General features: G+C 40.4%; 1 protein-coding gene across 1 annotated transcript in view; it reads left to right on the forward strand.

The window, feature by feature from the left end:
• The window catches only part of pde6a (phosphodiesterase 6A, cGMP-specific, rod, alpha), a gene marked incomplete at its 3' end in the record, with an annotated part of 28,074 nt that extends 7,772 nt beyond the window's left edge, over positions 1–20,302 (forward strand). The window contains exons 9-23 of the mRNA XM_080502064.1: positions 2,154–2,201; positions 4,987–5,136; positions 6,260–6,403; positions 7,116–7,181; positions 8,000–8,146; positions 8,884–8,991; positions 9,450–9,559; positions 11,854–11,941; positions 12,509–12,609; positions 12,923–13,030; positions 13,113–13,176; positions 16,418–16,492; positions 19,426–19,509; positions 19,899–20,067; positions 20,259–20,302. Of these exons, the coding sequence (XP_080358190.1) occupies positions 2,154–2,201; positions 4,987–5,136; positions 6,260–6,403; positions 7,116–7,181; positions 8,000–8,146; positions 8,884–8,991; positions 9,450–9,559; positions 11,854–11,941; positions 12,509–12,609; positions 12,923–13,030; positions 13,113–13,176; positions 16,418–16,492; positions 19,426–19,509; positions 19,899–20,067; positions 20,259–20,302 (1,506 nt within the window). The remainder of the gene's footprint in view (positions 1–2,153; positions 2,202–4,986; positions 5,137–6,259; positions 6,404–7,115; positions 7,182–7,999; positions 8,147–8,883; positions 8,992–9,449; positions 9,560–11,853; positions 11,942–12,508; positions 12,610–12,922; positions 13,031–13,112; positions 13,177–16,417; positions 16,493–19,425; positions 19,510–19,898; positions 20,068–20,258) is intronic.
• Between the last annotated feature and the right edge of the window lie 2,539 nt (positions 20,303–22,841).

Consider the following 22,841-nt stretch of genomic DNA (forward strand, 5'->3'; position numbering starts at 1 on the left):
TCGACAATAAGAACAATCTTTTCCTCCAGAGTGTCATAATTATCTTGGTAGTTTTATAGCTGAGGGTCGCCAGGAAGCAAATATGACATTAATGTTTACAGCGTATTATTTCTGCATGTGTGTGGTTTCCTTGCAAAGACTATCAACAGCACCCACTAGTGGCCCGACATCAAAACTACATTGTTTTTCAGCGTTTCCGCGTAAACCGACATCGTTTTCAAAATGTTACCATGTAAACGAGAAACTTTTCTGAAACCGTGGAACCTATAAGGCAAGACCGTGACTAGAATTTAGCTTCAGGTTAATATTGAGTTTATTTCTGCTCCGTGAAATATTTGCAAGTTTCTTTAAGTCATTAATGGCCTTTGAAACATGTACCTTGTGGGCTTTGTGGCTGTAGCAGTACATTTAATCATTCCTCCTCCTAAGATCTGTGCAGTGTGTGTCTTATTTGCATATGGGAGAAGGGTTTTGTTGATTTTATTGTCGTGAGGATAAATCAGGGCAGGAACTGTAATCACATTTACATCTGAGGCATCCAGCGGTTTCTTTTGAAAGTCCTAAATTACAAGGAGCTTGGACACTTTGGCAGGTCACATGGACTCCGGCTGGCAGGTGAAGGTATTGAGTGTTATGTGACCTTTCGTGCGTGGGCCCCTCCTGGAGGCCAAACATGTATGAATTAATCAACCAATGAATAATGAATGAATGGACGTGTGAAGCAGGCTGCATACAAACAGTGTCAGCTCGGCTCAGTGAGGGAGACAATGAAAACCGCCACCTGCTGGACATTATAGGCTAATTATTATTTTTTTTCTTGCCAGATTTCCCACATTAAAGGCCTAAAACTTAGAGCTTTTATGCACTTGAATGAATTTGCAGTTCTACAAAACAACAACAAAAAAAGTTTTTCTTTTAGAAATGGATTAATTGTGCATATATCAATGTGGGAAAAGTACAGAATATTTGTCAAGTTGAATTTCATCATACGTTTTGATGAAATTCAACTTGAAATTCAACACAAACGCCGTAATTCCTCACAAACTTTAAAGAGCAACTTTTATTCCTAGTGTGCAGGAGTCCATGTGAAGCCAGTGTCCTGGCTTTAAAATCTTTATTTTAAAACATCCCCATCGGAGCCTGCAGGTGGTCAGACGAGCAGAACACCATTAGGCCTTATTACACAGTTGTCAGTGTGCACGCCGTTGTGGAAATGAAAAGTGCTCAGCCACACGCTGCTATGATATATAATTGTAATTTCTGTGGCCGTTGTAATTAATCACGGCGCGCTTTGTACTCAAAATGCTGAGCCTGCTGTCACTCGTTTGTCTCTCCCTCCTTCACCGTCTGTCCTGTCCTGTAATCGTCTTCGCTGCTCGTAATTTTTCCAGCCCTCCCTCATATTTCCTTTTTCCTGCATGATGTGCAACATGAAAACTCCCTTTCTATATGGAGAAAAAGAAGGGCTGGGGGGGGGGGGGCAGATGTAACAGGAGTTTGGTATAGATTAGATTAGATAATACATTTCAAATGAACATGTGGGATTTCCTGTGAAAAAAGATGAAGGTCGGAGAGAAATGTTCTCATGAAGAAATGGTGACTATCTTCTTAAACCAGGGGTGTCAAACATAAGGCCTGTGGGCGCCAAGCTGGCCCGACAAGCCGTCAAGCAAATTGTAAAAATGACAAAGAAAACAGTGATTTGCAGCTATAGGAGAAGTTTATTGGACATGTCACTGTGTTTCGCAGCAGGAGGTTTCATTAAAACTAGATTTTATGATGAGATTATAGTAATTTTTGGAAAACAAAATAGACATTTTCATCACATCTACTAGAAACAACAACAACAATAGGCAAAGACATAAATGCTTGAAAACCAGTGAAATGGTGCATATATGTTACAGAAACACAACAACAACAACAACAAAATAAGACAGTTGTGCAGCACCCATACCAGTGTAGTAGATCTTACATATTCTGGTTTATGGTCGTAGTAATACTGTAGTCATCATTGTACATGAAGTCACAGCTACTATATGTCAGCCTTCATATAAAGCGCTTTGTAGTTGGAGTGAATTCGTTTTTTACACGTGTGAATGAGTGACCTTGAAGCCAAACGTCACTTCTTCTCTCCTTTTCTTTCTCTCCTACAGATTTGTAACATCATGAACGCAGCGCAGGATGAGTTTTTCTCCTTCCAGGTAAGACAAACTTTAAAAAGATCTATATATATCTTTTTGAATTCCCAGAATGATCAGTTTCAGTTTTGTTCTTTTTTTGTTGTTGAGCATCCTGTGCTTAGAAATTCACAACGTCCACACATATTTGTCTAAATGGCTTTATTACTATCATGTGTATTTACATATGTTTTAAACTAGATTTTAAAATCATTTTCTATCTTGATTTTGTCAGTAAAACTTTCTTGAAGGTCATTTGGATTCTCTGATTTGTACCAATCTGCATGAAAACTACTAGATTGTTTGTTTTTCTGAAGGATTATAAATGATTCTAAATGCCAAAATATGCATCTAAACAAATGATGACTGGTTTTCAAAGGTCCGTTATGATAGCAATGATTTGTTTTTTAAGCCTGTTTTTCTTTTTTTTTTTTTATATAACACAAGCTCTTTTTAAAAGGAAAATTACAGAAGCAAAATAATTTCGTGTAGCTTTCATTTATTTTGGATGACTAACATAAAGTTCTCACTAATGTCTATAATTAGTTAACGACTTCTTATGAAGCGTCACTGACCATTAATTCAGTCTAATTAAGTCTGATAATAAAAGAGATTTACATTTCTTCACATAATTGGTTGAATTATTGATTTTAATTAACTTATTCTTGTTTTTGCACAATCTGGTGAGTAGAGTTGCAGAATGCACACGTTGAAATTCAACAATGCAGACATTAATATCACTGTTAAGGAAAATAACAGTTATTTTTAGCAATGCATCATTGTGGAGTACCTTATACTATACACATGCCTCATGCAAATGCCCCTTTTCCCCCCCCACACTGTGTAACACGTATGACCACCACGTCACGTGATTTCATCCTCCGGTTCACACAGCTCAGCACCAGTCGTTTCTGGAGGAGGTCAGCGAAAGTAGTCTGCAATTTTCCTCCTTATCTGTAATCAGATTTCCATGTAAAGTAATAGATGGCATTAGCATTTTGCTGTCAGATTACAGTAATTGCAATACGGTAGGCTTCTGTGTAGAAGTAATGCATTAACAAAAAAAAGAAAAAGAAAAAAAGAAATGTAATGGCCCCTCGTGTGCTTTAACAGACCACCGGGGACCAATCACCGAGAAATGAATGAATGATATGCCCCATATTCTCTTCCTCTCCTAAGTTGAAACTATATTCCTGGGGACTGTAAAGCCACTGTTGTATTTGTCCCTATCATACTGGGTGTTTTCCTCCGGTGCCTCAGTTTTGCTGATACTGACGATGAAAAGCTGCATTACTACAAACACGCACAAGACGATATCTTTTGACAATGCAACTTAATTTAAAAATAAATAAATAAACTCACATTCACACCTCGGGGGAATTTATAGTCATCAATACACAGGTTTTTGAAAGTCATGGGGTTCAAACTGAAGCCCCAGTGCTAACAACTATGATTGCCCCATGAATTGTTAATTTCCTTCAAATCCAAGAAAGTCTTAGTTCTAATTTAAAATGTGACTAAAACTGTGACTGAAACTGCTCCACAGTGAAGTCAATTTACCCTTTAATGTTGGATTCCCCCCTGTTTTATGAGACTTCAGTAAGAAACTGCTGCATCTTTCTGATTTCAGGTTATCATTATTTTTTTGTCTGACTGTTTGTCCTTCAGTGAATCTCAAACGTAGGAACTCTTTGTTACTCCGGGTACAATTCTGTGGTCACAATAGAGAGCAGGAACATTTTGAAAAGTACTTACAGCAAAAGATTATTTTTCTCATCTCACTTCAAAATAAGAAAGAAAACCTGTGTTTCTCCAACAAGGAGCCCCATTTGGCTTTGCTTAGTTTTTTAGTTAGTTATATTACCAACAGGTTTGGACCAGTAAAATAGAGCCAGAATAACCTTTAAATGTAACATTTTGTATGTGTAAAATGTGTATATTTTTGCAAAACTAAGCAATTACTCTGGAAAATTACTAAAATCCCAACTTAAAGCTGATTTTAATGATGCAAAATACAGTGAAATGTGTCTGCTATTCCTAAGAAATGACTTTAAAATGTTTATTAAACCACCAAATTGTTGCTCGGAGGCTTGTGGGGATTGGAGCCTCACAAAATATGTCACAGGCATGAAGACACCGTAAGAACGACTTTCAGAATACCTGTCAGTAAATCTGCTTTTATCAGTTCATTGATTTGCATTAATTATCACAAATCCTGAGCTTTTCTTTTAACTAAGGCCACATCCATCTGAGCCAAAATGGTCTTTCTCAAAAAAAACGAGTCTTCGGTGCATGTAGTACATATGCCAGGCCTTTAGAGGTGCTGTGGCTCACCAAACACATTACTGAGTTGTGTTTTGTCACTCAGTGATGCTTCATTCTATAATTTCTTTCTATTTTTTTTCTTAACATTTCCAAATTGCCTTTGTATGAATTGATTACACTTGATATTGGTGAAGAATTTCTTTATTTTAAGTATAGCCACTCCTAAATCTGCCATTCCCTCTTTTACCTTGAATAAAGCTTTTTTTTTTTTTTTTTTTTTTTTTTTAATCCTCTAAAGCTGATGCCACAAGAACATTATAATTTTCTTTTATTTTCTAAAGCATCTCCTCCTTTGTGACGAGTCCCGAGTGCAGCAGTCGCAGCCTGTCGGTTCAGATTTCAGATGCAGAATCGCATTTAAAGTGGAGGATTGCATTACATTTCTCCGGATGTATCACTGATACTGATGTAACGAAATATAAAAAAACAACAACTTTGGACCAGCAATGCGAATCGGGCCTCTTTTGTGTGCGCCGGTGAATAGAAGGAGCCTCTGGACGACTCCGGCTGGACCATTAAGAACGTCCTGTCACTGCCAATCGTCAACAAGAAAGAGGAGATCGTGGGAGTGGCCACTTTCTATAATAGGAAGGACGGGAAACCCTTTGATGAAATGGACGAAACACTGATGGAGGTACGCGTGTGTGTGTGTGTGTGTGTGTGTGACGGCACTGACTCATTGGTTTATAAATACACTACAGGCCATTCAGAGCATCTGCATTATTTATCGGAGGGCCTGAAGGCTTTCCACTGATGTTTTCCTCTGTCTGCCTCGCTTCTCCCAGCCTGAAACGCGAAACATGGCAGCTTCATCTTTCACACTCGTGAATGAAACTCGTGAATGAAACGGAATATTATCTGTTGCAACACAAAGGTGATCAGTCCAAGAACCTCAGACAGATTTGTACTTAATGGAGTTTGATGCTTTTACGAGGTGGTACGCAGTAACTTTTAACCAAACTGGTTGAAGGTCAGATTATTTAATACCCCAGTTGTGTAGATATTAGGTGGTTTTACAGCCAAAACGATCATTCATATACACATTTTGCCATAAACTTCTATTTATGACTGTTTAGTGTCGTCTTACCGTTAATGTCTCAGTAAATTATTACTGTGGTGACATTATTTGCGTGGTTACAATAAATAAAGTTACATTGAGCTGCACAGCTCAATAGAGAACTGTAGTAAACTGTGGTGTTAAGTTACAATTGTACTAAACTCCTGTTGACTGGAGGAAAGGTGATCCTCGCTGCTGAGTTCAGGGGCCACATGCAGCTGAATTTCCTCTGGACCGGTTAAAAAAACCAGCCAAAATGAAGCTTAAATTTTACATTTCTTTCCTGTTGTGGCGCAGAGCATAAGTGATGGAAATGTCTCTATTTTCACAAAACCAAATAATTACAACCAAAAAATGACGGCAATCTCAATCTAAAGCCAAGTTTAATGAACCCTTCTCCTACAAAATACAGTGAGATATCGCAAAAACTTCTAGCAATGAGGTTTATAGCTTCAATGGCGACGTCACTGATATCTCAGCTGTTGTCTACAGAAATTAGTTTTAAAAAAAATCGAATTTTTTTTAGAATTTTTCACAATTTGCTCGGTGGTTTGAATGGATTGGAGCCTCTTCAGGCTGGTTTTGGCCCACAGGCCTTATATTTGACATCTAGAGTGTAGTATAGTATAGTATAGTGTATTCAGCACACGTTGCACTCAGTATGGTCCTTCACTCTTCCGCTCTCTCTTGTCCGGTCCAGTCTCTGACTCAGTTCCTGGGCTGGTCGGTCCTGAACACCGACACCTACGACAAGATGAACAAGCTGGAGAACAGGAAGGACATCTTCCAGGACATGGTGATGTACCACGTCAAGTGTCGCAAGGACGAGATCCAGCATGTTCTGGTTAGTGGGAAGAAAGAAAAAAACTGTCAGTTTGTCCGCTCTGTTTGTTTTATTTAAGACGGATGTGAAGAAGATCTGTGGATATTTAAATAGACATTTAATGTCATAACCTGGTATTTGGCATTTATCTTAAATTTGAGGCTCTTGAATGTGACTCAGCCTGCATCTTTCTGGTTATAGAGAAACATTTTTTTTAAAATTTATATTTATTTGTTCCCTCTATGGCCACTCTTTGCATTATGGGTGCTTCGTCAAAGTAACAGGAAGTAACGTCCACGATATGAGTATCTATATTAAAATGTGGTAACCAAATATCCTGATTGGATCACTTTATTAAGGAATCTAGTCGTGTGAGAATTAAATTAAAAGCAGATTCGGCGCTCCGACAGATTAAATGTACTTTGAAGCAAATGGAGACAAAGAGTGAGACTTTGAGCGCCGCCGGAGTGACGCTCCTCTTCATCATTTCAATATTTGCACCGAGCAAAACCAGTCGGTGTGAAACCAGTCGAGAGATATAAACAGGAGGGTGAAATAAGCTGTCACATTTCCGACGGGGTGATTTGTCAGCGGACAAAAGGGAGGAGGGATGGGGGGAGGAGAAGCGGACGACGACGACGACGACCCGCTTTGACCTGGGATCAGGAGCGGGTTGATGGATGCCGGAACGTTCCTTCCAAGGTTGAGCGTTGACAAATGTGCGTTCCCGCAGAACACCAGGCAGCGGTGGGGGAAGGAGCCGGACGAGTGCGAGGAGGACGAGCTGCAGGAGATCCTGGTGAGCACATCTGGAAAACCTAATGGGACTTTCCCCGAGAATACATTTGTCCACTTCTGAAAGGTTGAAGAGGAAAAAAAAAAAGGTTCTATTTCTGAAAGTGATCTATAAATTTCACATTAAATCAGATTGTAAGTTGCCTTGAGACAAATACCTTCCAACAATTAATCAATCAATTACCCACCTACCTTTTTCTATTCTATTCTATTCTATTCTATTCTATTCTAATAGAATAGAATAGAATGTCTTTGTCATTGAAACACCGGACAGCGAAATTGTAAGGTGCAGTCCTCTTTAAAGTGCCGTTTTCTAAAAAAATATAAAATAATGTGCTGATAAAAGCAAAACAACAACAACATAAATAAATAAATATAAAAAAAGTTCATAAACTGGTAAAGACAACACCAGTCAAACATTATTGAGTGCAGTAATGGCTCTTGCATAGAAAATGTTTCTATTCCATTCTATTCAATAAAAGATGTTTAACAAGCAGTGATGTAATCATTTTAAAGTTATTTCTATGCTATCAAAACTAATGAAAACAATATTGTGCATTTTAGACATTTTTTTTCGAACATACAAGATTTATTTAAATAAAGAATCTTCTGATTCCTTAATTGAACAATGTTTAGTGATGAAGGCATTAAAAATGAGGCAGAACTAAATATTTTTTTCAAACGCACCTTTGGATTTACTAGAAATTGAGTTTGGAAGCTCTCGCCTTTATTTGAACCAAACAGAAATGTAATAAAATATAACACCTCGATACCGCAGGACACACCTTGAACTAACTGCGTTTGGCGTTTTTCTGTCGTCAGTCTGAGGTTTTGCCGAACTCCAAGAAAGCTGAAATATTCGAGTTCCACTTCTACGACTTCCACCACAGCGAGCTGGAGCTGGTGAAGTGCGGCATCAAGATGTACTACGAGCTGAAGGTGGTGGACAAGTTCCACATTCCCAGAGAGGTGGGTGACGGGTTCCTCTGCTCCGTGATGGAATCGTTGTGGTTCAGGGTGTCACAACGAGGCTTCAGTGAACACAGAGAACTCTTCGTCTGTTTCAATGACGACGGCGCTTTTTGAAAACGCTACTTCTTTGCACCTGAGGTCAATTGAATAGCTCTTCTGCACATGCATGAGTCGACTGCTCCATGTGGTTTCATTACAATTATTTAAAAAAAAAACCCGCAACAGCACCCACTGGAGGCCCTACAGGAGAACTACATCATTCACAGTCTGTGGAAACGGACATCAATGTCAAAATGTTGTAAAAGTAAAACTTTTCTGAAACAAAAACAATTTGTTTTCACATTAATCGTGTGAACGAGGCTTTAGAACATTGACCTCTTCTTTCGGTGATTTCAGTGGGCGTATTAAGGTTTATTCCACTTCCTCGTAATGGCCATCAGAAGAAACATCGCCATAATACATGTAGTTGCATTTCAACGGGATTTTATCTGCAAATACGTTGTCGATCTGTTTGAGGATTTTCTGCTAATAAGGAAATGTGGCAACTGTTTTCCTATACATCAGTTCATCTCAATTAAAAAAGTAACACGAGTGAGAGAAAATGAAAATGAATGGGTTCTAAGCCGTGGTCGGGCTCTTCCTGATATTTGGCCATACGTCTCTCACGGGACACGTCTGGGACGTTTAGCAGCTTCAAAATAAAGCGACGACGCGTGTTTTTTCCCCCCTCGCAGGTCCTGGTGAGGTTCATCTACTCTCTGAGTAAAGGCTACAGGAGGATCACCTACCACAACTGGAGACACGGCTTCAACGTGGGACAGACCATGTTCACCCTGCTGATGGTAACGTCTTTCTCTCTGAGCTCATCAGTCCCTCCGTCCTCCTCACCTCCATTACAATTCCTCCTCCTGTCGCTAATTCAAGGTGATAAGCACACTTTTCTTGCTTTCTTTGTTTCCCCCCCACCAGCCTCCTCCTCCTCCTCCTCCTCCTCCTCCTCTTCTTCCTGGTATCACTTGAATTGTAGCGCAGCATGCAGTCATGTGTGCTGCTGTGTTTGTATGTGGGAGAAGGGGAGTGTAAGAGAGAGATAATGGAGTGTGTCTGTGAAGGAAAATCGAGTCGGTGTTGCTTGATCTGGTCATTAATAAGAAAACCGGAGAAAGTCGACCTGTATTTTCTTTTTTTCTTTTTTTTTTAACCGCGTGGGTGCTTTTTGTATTCGTTGCTGTGTGAATTCATGTGATCTGTGAACAAATCCGTCCTCACTGCTGAGCGTCTCCGTGTGCTTTGCTCCCAGACAGGCGACCTGAAGCGTTACTACACGGACCTGGAGTGCATGGCCATGGTGACGGCCGGCCTCTGCCATGACATCGACCACAGAGGAACCAACAACCTCTACCAGATGAAGTAAGGAGGGATGGAAGAGACATTTGATGAGACCGTTGGAGTCCTTCCCTTGTGATTTTGCCGATCTAGCATCCGTCATGTAGTTTTGACGTAATCGGCGACAAGTTTTACGCAGTTGATTTGACGTAATCTTGATCATCTTAATAATCAAATATGCAACAGTGATTTTATTGCGTCCCCGGGATGCGTGACACTGAACTCTTCTCTCACTTTTAATGAGGACGTCCCGCCAAGTTCCAGCGTGAAACTTTCGTTCCATTTTAGGTGTTTGTTTACACAACCGGAGTCACTGGAAATACAACTTTTTGAAAATGGCTCCCAATTTCTGTGTTCTTCTGCACATGCTCAGTAGATTGACAATATAAATAACGTTTTCCTCCGTCGTGTCACGACTCTCAGTCCGTATTCTCCTTGACTTGGTAGTTTTATTTTGACAGTCACCGTAATAACAATCCAACTTGGTCATCTGTCCATTAGAATGTCTGTGAACTCACATTGTTGTAGTGTATCGTTGGTTTTATTACAAACAACAGCACCCACTAGTGGCGTTACCGGAAAACTACATCGTTTTCATCTTTCCGCGTAAACAAACACCATTTACAAAGTGTTATTGTGTAAACTGGGCCCTAATCCGCACATTTTTAACATCCTGTTACTTTCAGACTTTAGCTGAGCTGTTAGCGTCACGAGGTTCAATGAAATCACGAATTTACCCTTTAAGCACAGCTGAAGTTACATTACTTAGCAGGAGGAAGATGCTCTATATTGTGGATGTAAAGAAACAGCTGCCAAAAGGCATGATGGAAGTAATCTGAGCAAATAAAGTTAAAACCAGCGTTTCAATTGTAGTTTCCAGTTCAGCTCTGGAGTTTGTAAAGAGTTTCACATTGACAGTTTTTAGTCCGGGAGCAAAAGATGGAAGAATAATTCACTATTCACTACGATCGGTGTTCTGATTGTGTAGCTTTTAATCAAGCTTCGTTAAATTTGTTTGTTTCCCGACAAACACATATTTCAAATGTATAATAGATGTGAGAATATCAAAAAGTTCTGGATCTAATGGTGGCACGGGGTTGCAGCAATTCAAACTAATACAGAGTTTTAAAACACTGTAGAGAACTTTTTTTTGTTCATATTTAATTATTTGATTTTGACTCATACTTTTATTCCTATCCTATTAGAAAATAGCACGCATACTTCTCACAGTATAACTATTGGACTTTTCTATTATCTCTGCAAAATTCAGGAACAACCATAAAGCAGAGCCATTAAAGCTTTGCCTCCATCTATTATTCATTTGCTTTGCCTAAAGGACTTGAGCAGTACAGCCACTCGATCACAGACAAGATTCACCCAGTGTGGTAACTTGAGCTTTCCTGCACTGTCAGAAACACACATTCATTTTGCAGAACTGGCGTATTATCGAAAGTTTGAGTCATCCTGCAAAAGCATGGATTCCTTTTTAACACTTTCCCCACATTAAAATGAAAATAAACCCGATAAGGACATGGCTTTTGATTTATTTAATGTTTTTTTTTTTCAACTCAAATCCAAAATGTGACACTTTTAGTATCTGTCCATGTTTTAAATACAAATTCTGGAAGAAGAATACAATCTGGAGGAGAATCGGTGACTGACTCTTGAAGATGACTCACTTTTTGAACGGGTTGTCAACGACGACAAGAGTTAATAGCTACGCGTATAAAAGAGAGCAGCAGTCGCCATCACGGTCCTATTTAAGAATAAGGACGTGATGGGAAATGTCCTTCAAAGACCTACTTTTACACCTCGAGTACATTCAACGCATTTGTTTTCGTTTTCCACTAAAGTTTGCGTTTCCAATAAGTCCAGAAGATCCGTCCGCTGATGGATCGGCGACCCACTTCCAGCTCCGCCGGTCGCATCCATCTCGACCCTGCAGTCGTCCCGCCGCCTCGCGCCGTCCCGACGCCCCGGGATCGACGTGGGGCGACGGGCCGTCACTCCTCCCGCGCGCACGTCAGCGTTGCTGACCTCGGCACTTTAGGCGAAGGCGAAACCGTCGCGCGCCGAGAGCGTCGACGGGTTGATATTGACCAGGTTCACCTCCGGCGGCGCCGCCTCCCACCTGCTGATGGATGAGCTAATGAGAGCCGCCATTAGCCGCGGGACACAGCGGGCCGGGCCCACCCCGGGTTTTACATGCATGATTTATCACAGCGGAACCTCCCATCATGCTGTGCTTTTGTGTGTGTGTGTGTGTGTGTGTGTGTGTGTGTGTGTGTGTGTGTGTGTGTGTGTGTGTGTGTGTCCAGGTCTGGTAATCCTCTGGCGAAGCTTCACGGATCCTCCATCTTGGAAAGACACCATCTGGAGTTTGGCAAGACTTTACTGAGAGATGAGGTGACGCTGCAGCGACACACACACTCAGTGAAGCACTCTTATGTACATATCAGCAATAATAGAGAGAGAGAGAGAGAGAGAGAGAGAGAGAGAGAGAGAGAGAGAGAGAGAGAGAGAGAGCTGTTTGACTTATCCTCTCCTCTCTGTAACTTTCGGAATATTTATGTAAAACTATGAAGAAACGATTGTCTGCCCATCATTCAGTAACTCATCCCATGAGTCACTGGCGTCAGCCTGCAGGGAGCTGCAGCTTAATCTCCGCTGTAATTTTCCTTTTCAGTGCCGTTCGCAAAATCTATTTCATTTAAATAGAGAGAGAAAATATATATTCAGCCTCATCGTTCCTTGGCTTTTGCTCTCGCCATCCCTCACACCGACGACGGAGTTCCCTCTTGCTTTTGTTAGCGTGACATCCAGGTGGAGATGAAACGGATTTCGTACTCCGATCACTTCTCGAAAGTCCCGCCGGCGCGGCGGCACGCGATCCATCCCAGCCAAACCGGTGTTTGTTTTTCCTTAAGACTGCCTGACAGTTTGTGTCTCTCTCCAACCTTCCCCGTGCTTCAGTCGCTGAACATTTACCAGAACCTGAACCGCCGCCAGCACGACACCGTCATCCACCTCATGGACATCGCCATCATCGCCACCGACCTGGCTCTCTACTTCAAGTCAGTGCAGCGGCGTCGCTTTTCAAACTTGTTGACTCTTAATATGTTTCCTACTAATACGATATATACTACAGTGACTGGCTCACCGTCTGTTCTGCGTTGTGAATTAACCATTTTAGCATTTTGTGGCAAGAGAATCTTCAGCATATTATCCAAGGATCATCTTAATATTTTTTTTTTTTCCTGTATACATTTGTTTTGTAATGACAAATAATGACTTTTCAGAGTAACGGCATCAATTTTAGCTGCCGAGAAATAAGGAAAACTCTCTCTGCGTTTGTGTTTCATAGCGTTCGTGTCGTTTTTTCCGCAGGAAGAGAACGATGTTCCAGAAGATCGTGGATCAGTCCAAGACCTACGAGAACTGGAACGACTGGACCAAGTACATGATGCTGGAGACCACGCGCAAGGAGATCGTCATGTAGGGCGCTCGCACGCGGCAAGACGTCGACGCGCTTCCCCGCACGCGTGCGTCTCGTCACGGTCATGTGTTGTGCTTCCAGGGCCATGATGATGACGGCCTGCGACTTGTCGGCCATCGCCAAGCCGTGGGAGATCCAGAGCAAGGTACGGCGTCACATTAGCGCCCCTTTCCGTGCTTCACGGTCGCGTTTGTAAACGGCACCTCCAGCCCCTCTAACATCCAGTAATAGGACTCGCGCTCGTACGCGGCGCCGCCGCGAGAACCGGCGACGGAGAAGACGGAGAGTGACATTTTGTCAGCGCTGCCTATTTTTTTTTTTTTTTTTCGTAATTTCCTCGGAGGCGATTCCTGACGGTCTCGTGCATCAAAAGCAACCTGCTGCTTCGCATTCCCCTCGTCACTGCGTGGCAGGCGCGGCATTTCATTCCACTAAACTATGTAACGCACACATGGGTCTGTGAACAGGGACGGGCGAGTCCGTCTGGCTGATCGACAGCTCTGTGCTGGAGGGTGATTTAAAAAAAAAAAAAAAAAGTTTTACCTGTATTTCTTTACACTTGACAGGAAACATGCTACATTTCCTGCTACATCCCCACAAACACAATGCCTGCATCATCATCCTCCTCATCATCATCATCGGTCCCACAATACAACCAAATAGAACAAGAGAGCACTTATAGTTTAAAATATGTGGACAGAATCAAAAGAGTGGATAATATTCAGTCGTATTTCCAGGACAGGAGGTTTGGACCCCCAGAAAGGCTTGGAAATGAATGAATGAATGATTTTAAAAAAAATTTGTGAACATGTATAAAAAAAAAAAAAGTGTAACTATTTGTACATACAAAAGAAAGAAAAAGTAAAAAAAATAAACAGAGCCAATACATAACAAAACACCGCACATTGTTCGAAAAAGGAGTGGGAAGAAGTACAAAACTTTTCAACTCATTTACATATTCTTTGTACACAGATATCCTTATAATGACAGCTATATGAATATATACCATATACACATTTCACAAATATCTATATAAATGTATACAATATATACACTTCATAAATAAACATATACCATATAATAAATAAACAAATGCTCTGGACTTTGTTCTTTGTACAGTCCAGTGAATAAAACTGCTTCATTCACTCTCCTCTAGCTCCAGATTCTTTCTCCAGTGAAACTCTAAGAAAAATAACGTTGAACAACAACAAAACTCCCAATGTTGTTTTTCCAAGAACGGACAGTCGCACGCCTACAATCATGAATATGGGTTTTGAAATGCATGTTTTTGCACTGTGCATGTGGAAAACACACACAGGAAGCCCAGCCAGGGACATTCCAACTCTGTTTCGACAGCACTGACCACCTACCTTCTGAGCAAACCCCCCCCCACCCCCCGACATAGTCACTCTTATATTTTACAATTAAATGTTCCTTATAACAGTGCTGTAATTTTATATTCTCAAAAGACCAACTTGTTGCAGCTGCTGCGTCATAGTTTTTATTATTTGCATAATGTCATTCATAAACATAGACTAATTATCCTTCTCATGGGGGGAGGAACTCAATTTGTAAAATGACATGTCATCACATGAGGTGGGACGTAATTATGTTGAAGAATGGAAGAATTCCAGAATCGGTGCTTTGGGTCACACAAATACGGAAAATCTTTTGGTTTTCTCATTATGCTCTATTTCGCAGTTAGATAGAGAATACTGCTCTGGTTGCAGTACATTGCGTGTTGTTCCGGGTGAGCTGTGATAGTTACTGGATATGTAGTGCCTTGCAGAAATGTTGTTTACAACACTCTATGTTTACTTTGTAGATGTTCTTAAATTAACATAAATTTGATTCACCAAAATCATGTCTTATCAATTTACCACGTTTCTTGAAAATCTGTAACAGGATAGAAATGCCTTCCTGTTTACTCGTGTAATTTAAATGAATTTGTCACTTGCCAAAGAAGTTGCCTAATGGCATGTTTCTATATTTCTGTATTTGTGATTTGCACTCGTTTTATGATCCCTTTTGATCAAATGTGATGTCAGACGGGCGAAACGCAGCAGTGTTGTCAGAATTTATTGAGCAAAATGATGAATCGCGGTTTGGTTTTATCTTAATTTCCAGTGCAACTTTAATAAACACGTCATCTTTTTAAATTACAAGAGGAAATGTGGGATTTATCAAATGCAGCCACTTGTCCTGATACATGGTCATAAAATAAGAAAGTGACGCATCGGCGGGATAAAGAAACCAAAGACTATTCATGGAGAGCTGGGAAAGTTCATAAATTCCACTTTTTTTGTTTTAATTTATCTTTTCTTGTTAGAAACTTGTTTTTGTGCTGTCACCTTGTTATCGCAGCGGCGACAGCGTGTTGTTTATGCTACGTTCTGTTCTAAAAAGCAGACGTATGGGTATTTTAGTGAAATTGGCTCCGGCATAAATGTCACGAGACGTCCCTATCTGTCATAGATGTGGTGACGATACCTCCCTCTTATCGCTGCTCGGTTACTTTGCGGATCATCATTGATTACAGCGGCATGTGAGGAGTAAATTACACCTCGCTGTAATTAATCTACTGCGAGCTGCAGATGCATATCGATCACGACGCTCAGCGTGAAGTTCCCACCATTGCCAGAGAAGGTTTTTTTTTTTATTTTTTATATAACTTTGGTGCAGTTCTCCCTCCTCTCTGCTGCCAATTATGTTTTTTGAAGGGCGTTTTATTTTCTTTATTTTTTTCTGGTTTGCTTTCACCTTTGTCTGCACCGAGTGAGTGAGTCAGCTCTGCAACCCACACACACTCTCAGGGTGTCTCTTCCTCGCATCTGCTTGCCCTCCTGTGAATTGTGTTTTTTTTTCCAAAATAGTTGGATGACTAACTCCCACCCTGAAAGTAAGACCTCCACCCTGGATGTAATGGTTGCATACTGCAGCCGTGGGAGCTTTTAAACTGTGGTTTAGGTGATGATCAGCATAGGAGGTGGTGGGAGCTTGATGTGAGTGTCTACTGATGTCATTTAAGCTCTTAAAAAAAAAAAAAAATTTTATTAACTGATGACACACAGCTCTCTCCAACATCTTATGGAGACACAAAAAGTCGTCCTCACTCTTCACAAGATATTCTGCTGACAGCTCTATGGCTAATATTTCACACTGTTCACTCAAGCCTGCTTCCCACCCACACTGAATATCTGTCTACAGGCTATAGCAGCTTGTGGTCGTTATACTATATATATATCCCTCCCCACCCCCCATCCAAAAAGAAAGGAAAAAGCAAAACAGCTAGATGACAAACTGTCTGAAATAAAGTTTCTGTCCTGACGTATTCATCACATATCAAATGGCTTTGAACTCGTTTCTCATCTCACTTCATCCTCTAGGTGGCGTTGTCTGTCGCAGCAGAGTTCTGGGAGCAGGGCGACCTGGAGAGGAGCGTCCTGGAGCAGCAGCCCATCGTAAGGACTCTGGGGGGGGGGGGGGGGGGGGGGGGGATAAGAAAGAGTGAGGGGTGCTGGACACATGGTTATGAGGTCTGAATGGAGGCGTCCTGCTGGAGAGTCCTTGAGCAATAAAGAAAAGAAAAAAGTCCCGACACCTCCAGTGCTGCTGCTCTTCTATTTTTAATCTCCTCTTTTTTTTTTTTTTTTTTTTAAATCAGTAACAAAACCTCGTCTCCCACCCATGACCTGAGTGCTGTTTTTCATTTTCACAAACCTGAGGCTGGCGTGGTTTTAGGTTGAAGGTTTGACCTGATTCTTTATTAAAAAGACTGCAGATGTTCTTTCATCACACTGGATAGAAATAAAGGTATAGAATACTGAATAAAAGATTCATAAATAGAGAATGGATAGCTGGAAAATAAACTTAAATTAAAAAGTAGTATAATGTGTTCAGTCGTGACCTGATCTTCCCTCATCAAACTATTTGACGACGACTGAACGCTGTTATTTTGAACCAAAAAGTGAAGCGGGAGGAAATCAGTGAAGGACAGTTTCTCTCCAGGATGAACTAAAAAAAAAAAAAAAAACCAAAGAGAAGAAAAGTAGCATAAAGTGTGTGATCTCTTAAAGCTTCACACGTCGACACCAAGTTTTGCATTTACCCTGCGACAATTTCAAAACAATGTCAGTTTTCACGGAAATGACGGAAATGCTGAAAACGATGTAGTTAACATGCCAGGCCACGAGTCGGCGCTGTTTTTTAAATGAAACCACGCCCACATGCGTGTAAAATCCAATATGCTACCCACTGAGCACATGCAGGGAAGCTATTTCGTGCGATCATGGTGGGCAGGATCGGTATCGGTAATTCAGAAAAAGTTGCATTTCCTCCCGTTGTCACGGAAATAAAGTTAGAGCCTTTTTCAAAAAGTTGCAAAAACTCTCGTTGCGTCTCGGGTGTCGGTTTGTATGACTGCAGCGCTCGGAGCCATTGCTGATGCAACTTTTTCAAAATGGCTCCCAAGGTGGAACTTTTTGAAAACTCTCCGACTGCGTGTAAATGGGGGAAAACACAACTTTTTTGAAACACCGCCTTCGTCAATAGTTCTTTTCTAGCAGCGCTAGTAGATAACAATAAGTTGAAAGGCCGCCGTGCTAACAATCTAACTTGGTCGCCCCTCTGTTAGTGTTTCTACAATTTTGTTCTCCGTGCATATGTCTGAGTGTGGTTTCCTTACAAAAGCAAACGACAGCACCCACTAGTGGCCTAATGTGCTAACGACACCCACGGAACCCACATTTAAATGATTCTCTTTGCTCTTTGATGTCACTCAAGCTGCTGAAAGCAGATTTTACATTGTCACTTATTTCTGAAGTTTCATTTTTTTTTGGAAGAACAAGAAGAATAAGTGGAGCTGGTGGGCGGACAGGAATGATGGGAATTAAGCCGGGAAAAGACTCTCCCTGGGGCTTCAATTTAGGACGGACAGGAGGGAGGACAGGAAGGAGAAAGAAGAAGGAGACAGAGATGAATTGAGGGAAAATGACCGTTTTTTAGTCACCAAAGCAAACTTACATGATTCATTAAATTTGTACTAATGAGGCAGTGAGGAATTTCCTTAAGTAAACAAACATTGAAACACCAACTGCTTCTTTAAGGGAACATTTTCTGTAACATTCTACAAAAATCTCTCTCTGAGAGACAGACGATGGTGTGAGCATGTCCACATTAAAACTTGAGTCTGATTTGAGGAGTTAATTGATATCCTCAAATAAACAAAAACAAGAAATCCTGGAACTAACAGGGCTTCGCTTCACCTACTTCTTTTTGAAGATTGATTCAGGTCCACATGAAGCCCAACTTCATCTTGCGTGGGCCGGGACGGTAAAATAGTACCTTTAAATTTGAACTTTAGAGTTTTTCTTTGTCGTGTTGTAGAGTAGAAGTGATGAAAATGTCTATATCTTTGCAAAAAACTCACAATTCCTATGGAAAATGACTCAAATCTCGACATAAACCTGATTTTAGTGATAATTTCTGGTGCAAAATACAGTGAAGTGTCCAGAAAACGTCTCCTATAGCTGTTGCATTATGTTTTTACCCTCTTTTTAAATTAGTTTTTTTTATTTCTTCAATTTGCCTGGTGTTTATGAACACCCCTCGGCATTAACCCGCCATCATTAAGATCTTATGAAAACACAGTCAAGAAGAAGCAGGAGAAAACCCTTCAGGTGCAAAGAGAACATGCTAAGGCCTTTCAACTTAATTCCCATTTTCCCCCCCATTATTATGTATGACAACTTATAAAATGACTCCAGTAAAAATACTGCCAACCTTCTGAGGACGTTTATCTCATTTACATTTCAAAGCGCATTGAAATGTGTAAAGTAATATATAGACATAGTGAATAGATAAAAGAAAGATCATTTATTCAGCAGAAACAGTCAAATCAGTATTTAAAAGTGCATGTGAATAGAAAACGTGTATGAAAAAGAACTAACTTAGTTATTGAATGCATTAAGTACAATCAATATTATGCTTCCTCACGGTGTTTCTAGCCTCTAAACGCATCCATAAATAACATTGTGAAATCTGACTTTCCCATCCTTCGTTCACGCCGATTACGTTTTTACTCATTCAGCATGTTTCAGTACAAGTTTGAAGCAAGTCACTGTGACGGTTCACTTTTTTCTCTTTGGCTTTATTATTATTATTATTATTATTATTATTATTGATAATAATAATAATAAAAACATATTTTTATTGTTATTTATTCAATTTGTATTTATTTAAGAATATTTTCTTTATAAAAATATAAAAATTGGGCATCACACCCAACGAGAACAGACGCAGCGTTGGGTTGGATGATCAGAGGGTCGGGGTTGTTTTCACGACTCTTCTCTTCTCTCTCTCTCTCTCTCTCTCTCTCTCTCTCTCTCTCTTTCAGCCAATGATGGACAGAAACAAAGCGGCGGATCTGCCCAAGCTGCAGTGCGGCTTCATCGACTTCGTGTGCGCCTTCGTGTACAAGGTGAGGGTTCATTTCAACACAGTGGTTATAAAAGAATAACAAAACAATTTCTCTCTTTTTTTTGCTTGAGTTTTCACTTTAACATAAATCAGCAGCTGGAGGCACATTTACACCTCGACTCTGCTCCTTTCTCTGGGAATTGATGGAATCGTGAGCCGGCATTGGCTTTCGAGCAGAGTAACTTTATTTCAGGCCGGTTTAGGTGTTCAACTGGATTACTGTAATCAACTTTGAGGAAATTCTAGCTGTGTTAGTTTTATACTAACATAATTGAATAAGCGGTAGCAGTTTAGACTGAATAAAGCTGCATTGATTCGCTGTGATTTGATTTGCATTGGATTTTTTTTTTTTTTTTTTTTTGTCCCCGACCCCCTCACCCCCACCCTCAGGAGTTCAGCCGCTTCCACGTGGAAATCACCCCCATGCTGGACCGCCTGTTGAACAACAGGAAGGAGTGGAACGCCCTGAAGGAGGAGCATGAAGCCAAGATGGCCGTCATCGAGGAGGAGAAGAAGGCCAAGGAGGAGCAAGCTCAGAAAGCCGCCGCTCAAAGACAAGGTGGGAAAGTTGTTGTTGTTGTTTTTTTTATTCAAACGTAGGTCAAGGTTTATTCTACGCCTCAGCTGAGACACTTTTACAACTTCTTAATGTATATTATTATGTTTTCACCTTAAATTAACTCCTCTTCTTTGTTTCCTCTTTTCTTTCCCCTCTTGCTTTCTTTCCTTTTGCTTTTCTTTCCACTGCAGCGAGTTCAGCCCAGTCACAGTCAAAGACTTGTAGCCTCAGTTAGAGACGCCGCAGTCCTCCAGAGAAACGCTGCATCCACTTTTATTTGGTTGAATCTAGAAAAAAAAGAAAAAGAAATCCAACTGACTTGAAGGCCTGTGACACCCGACGATGTGTAATAACGCGAGTGACGGCCAAATGAGGCTTCATGAACCAATAGCCTTTATTTTCTGATGATTGCCAGTCTTTTACACTCTATCTTCAAACCAAGAGCGCCATCTGGTGGAGTCTGAAAATAAATAAAGTGCTTCATGAAGCTTCATTCGGTGTCATTAATAACGCCAATAATGTAAAAGAATAATACGATAATTTTTTCATAAGAAAACGGCACAGAAACGGCAAACCAAGTTTATTATTGACACGGAACATTCCCTTATTTATGTATTATTGTTACTTGGTATTGTTTTCAATACGCTTTCATTTATGTAATACAATTCTTTTTGAATGTTACAACAATAATGGATCAACGATCTTATTGCATTATTGGCAAGTTCTTCCATGATCTGCTTTATTACATTGAAAAAGACCAGAATTATTACATTCTCAGCAGTTATTATGTCATTATTCATTATTACGTTATTGGTTGTTTCACGGTCATTTCAGTCTCCGTCAGTTCCTGGAATTTCACTTGCTGATCAATTTGTCCTATTTTTCTCTATTTCCTATTAACTACAGTCTCATGATGTGTTCATGTGTCATTGGGAATCTCTACTTTTTGTGAGATATTGGAAAAAAACAAAAGGTGTGAATATTGAGTACAAGCCAACAGCTGGAGTGAGCAGGGCATTTCAGATGATTAATTTGGACAGACTGGCTGCTTTCACTGATTTCTTTCATTTGTGGCTCGGAAGGAGGGGAAAAAAAGAAAAAGAAAAGATTCCTCGATAAATATTATCTCAAGTCAGTGAGTCAAATTATTTTGTATTATTCACACCTCTCGTGACATTTGCCGCGCTGACACGTTTGCCTCGGTTTGTTTGTGCTTGTTGTCAGAGAGTCAGAAATAATAACTCTGTTATGCAAATGTGGATCAAAAAGAAGCGGAGAAACATTTGCTTGTAAGACGGAGGCGTGGCGGTGAATACCTCATGTGAAACGCTGCTCTGTCACTTTATGGTGAACCGCAGCTTGTCTCTGCTTCGTTGACTTTAACTGCTCAATGTACATTAAAAACAGGTTTTTTATGTACAATGAGACGGGACCTTTAGTTACGACCTCTAGCGTGAAAAGCTTGTAAATATCCCTGAAGACGCCTGGTAACTTGTGACGGTGAGCCTCGTGCTCACACTCAACTGTGTTTGATTCCAACTGTAGGTAATCGTGACAAAACGTGGCATTGCTTCGGAGTTACTGTGAGTAGTAAAGATAAAATGCTGCTTCCACCAACACTGGGTTCTGGGTCCTTTTACTTTCCTTTTGGGTTTCCATTTAATGGACTTTTCGAAAGGCTGCGACCCCGTCTCCATGTAAACAACAGGAAAATGCAACTTTTCGAAAACGCTGCGGCCGGTCTCCAACTATTGCTATTGTGCATACGCACCATATAACAATCCAGCTTGGTCATGTTCTCTCGTTGTTGAGGTTTAGAGCGTGTATTTATATGTGGTTTCATTTAAAAACAATACAAAAAAAACATCACCTGCTCGTGGTCAAACATCAGAACGACATCGTCTTCAAGCGTTTCCGTATTAAGAGATGTCGGTTTCAAACCGTTGCCGTGTAAACGCGAAGCTTTTCTGAAATGAAAAAAACAAAAACGATCCGTTTTCGCTTGAAACAGACTGTTATGTCTCGTTATCTTCCGCCAAGAGGTGTAGAGATGTTGAGGCTGTTTGTGAAAAACACGTTGAACAAATGAGTACAATAGTATTTGTGTGGATATCCTTTGTACCACATCTGCTCACAACACATTTATGCATCAATTTCTTATTTTATCATTGATCTGATTCAAGGATGATACACCTACATAATTAATTGTAAGTAACAAAACCGTTGTGTTGCCATTTTAAACCTATTTATCCTATTTAATTACAGTTGGAATATATTCAAGCGAACCCAAAGTAAATACATCACACCATGAGTCAAAAGCTAAAAAGTTTACTTTAGTGAAAGCGTGCTAAAAGCTGAAATCCACATAAATATTAGTGGAGTTTCTCCGAATTCTTCTCTCCCACAGTCCAAAAATGTGCATTTCAGGTGAATTTGTGATTCTAAATTGCTTGTAGATGTGAACATGAGTGTGTTTATCTGTGTGTGTCATCGATCCAAAACTCTGAAAACCGGATAAAACAGTATAAAAGTTAAATAGATGGAGAGAAATAAGCGTACATTCTTTTGTCATCATGAGTACCATCTTGAATATCTGTTTAATGTTGGTCAGAGTGTCGAGGTTGGAGCTTTTCCACACACAACATGAAGTGAAAGACAGGCGACTTCCTGGAGAGGGCACTAATCTATCACAGAGCAAACACAGACACAATTACCCACACACACAAATACTCTCTTCCACAATTTGGAGTCGCCAATTTACTTAACAAGCAAGT

The sequence above is a fragment of the Blennius ocellaris genome (genome assembly GCF_963422515.1).
Source record: "Blennius ocellaris genome assembly, chromosome: 9".
NCBI lineage: Eukaryota > Metazoa > Chordata > Actinopteri > Blenniiformes > Blenniidae > Blennius > Blennius ocellaris.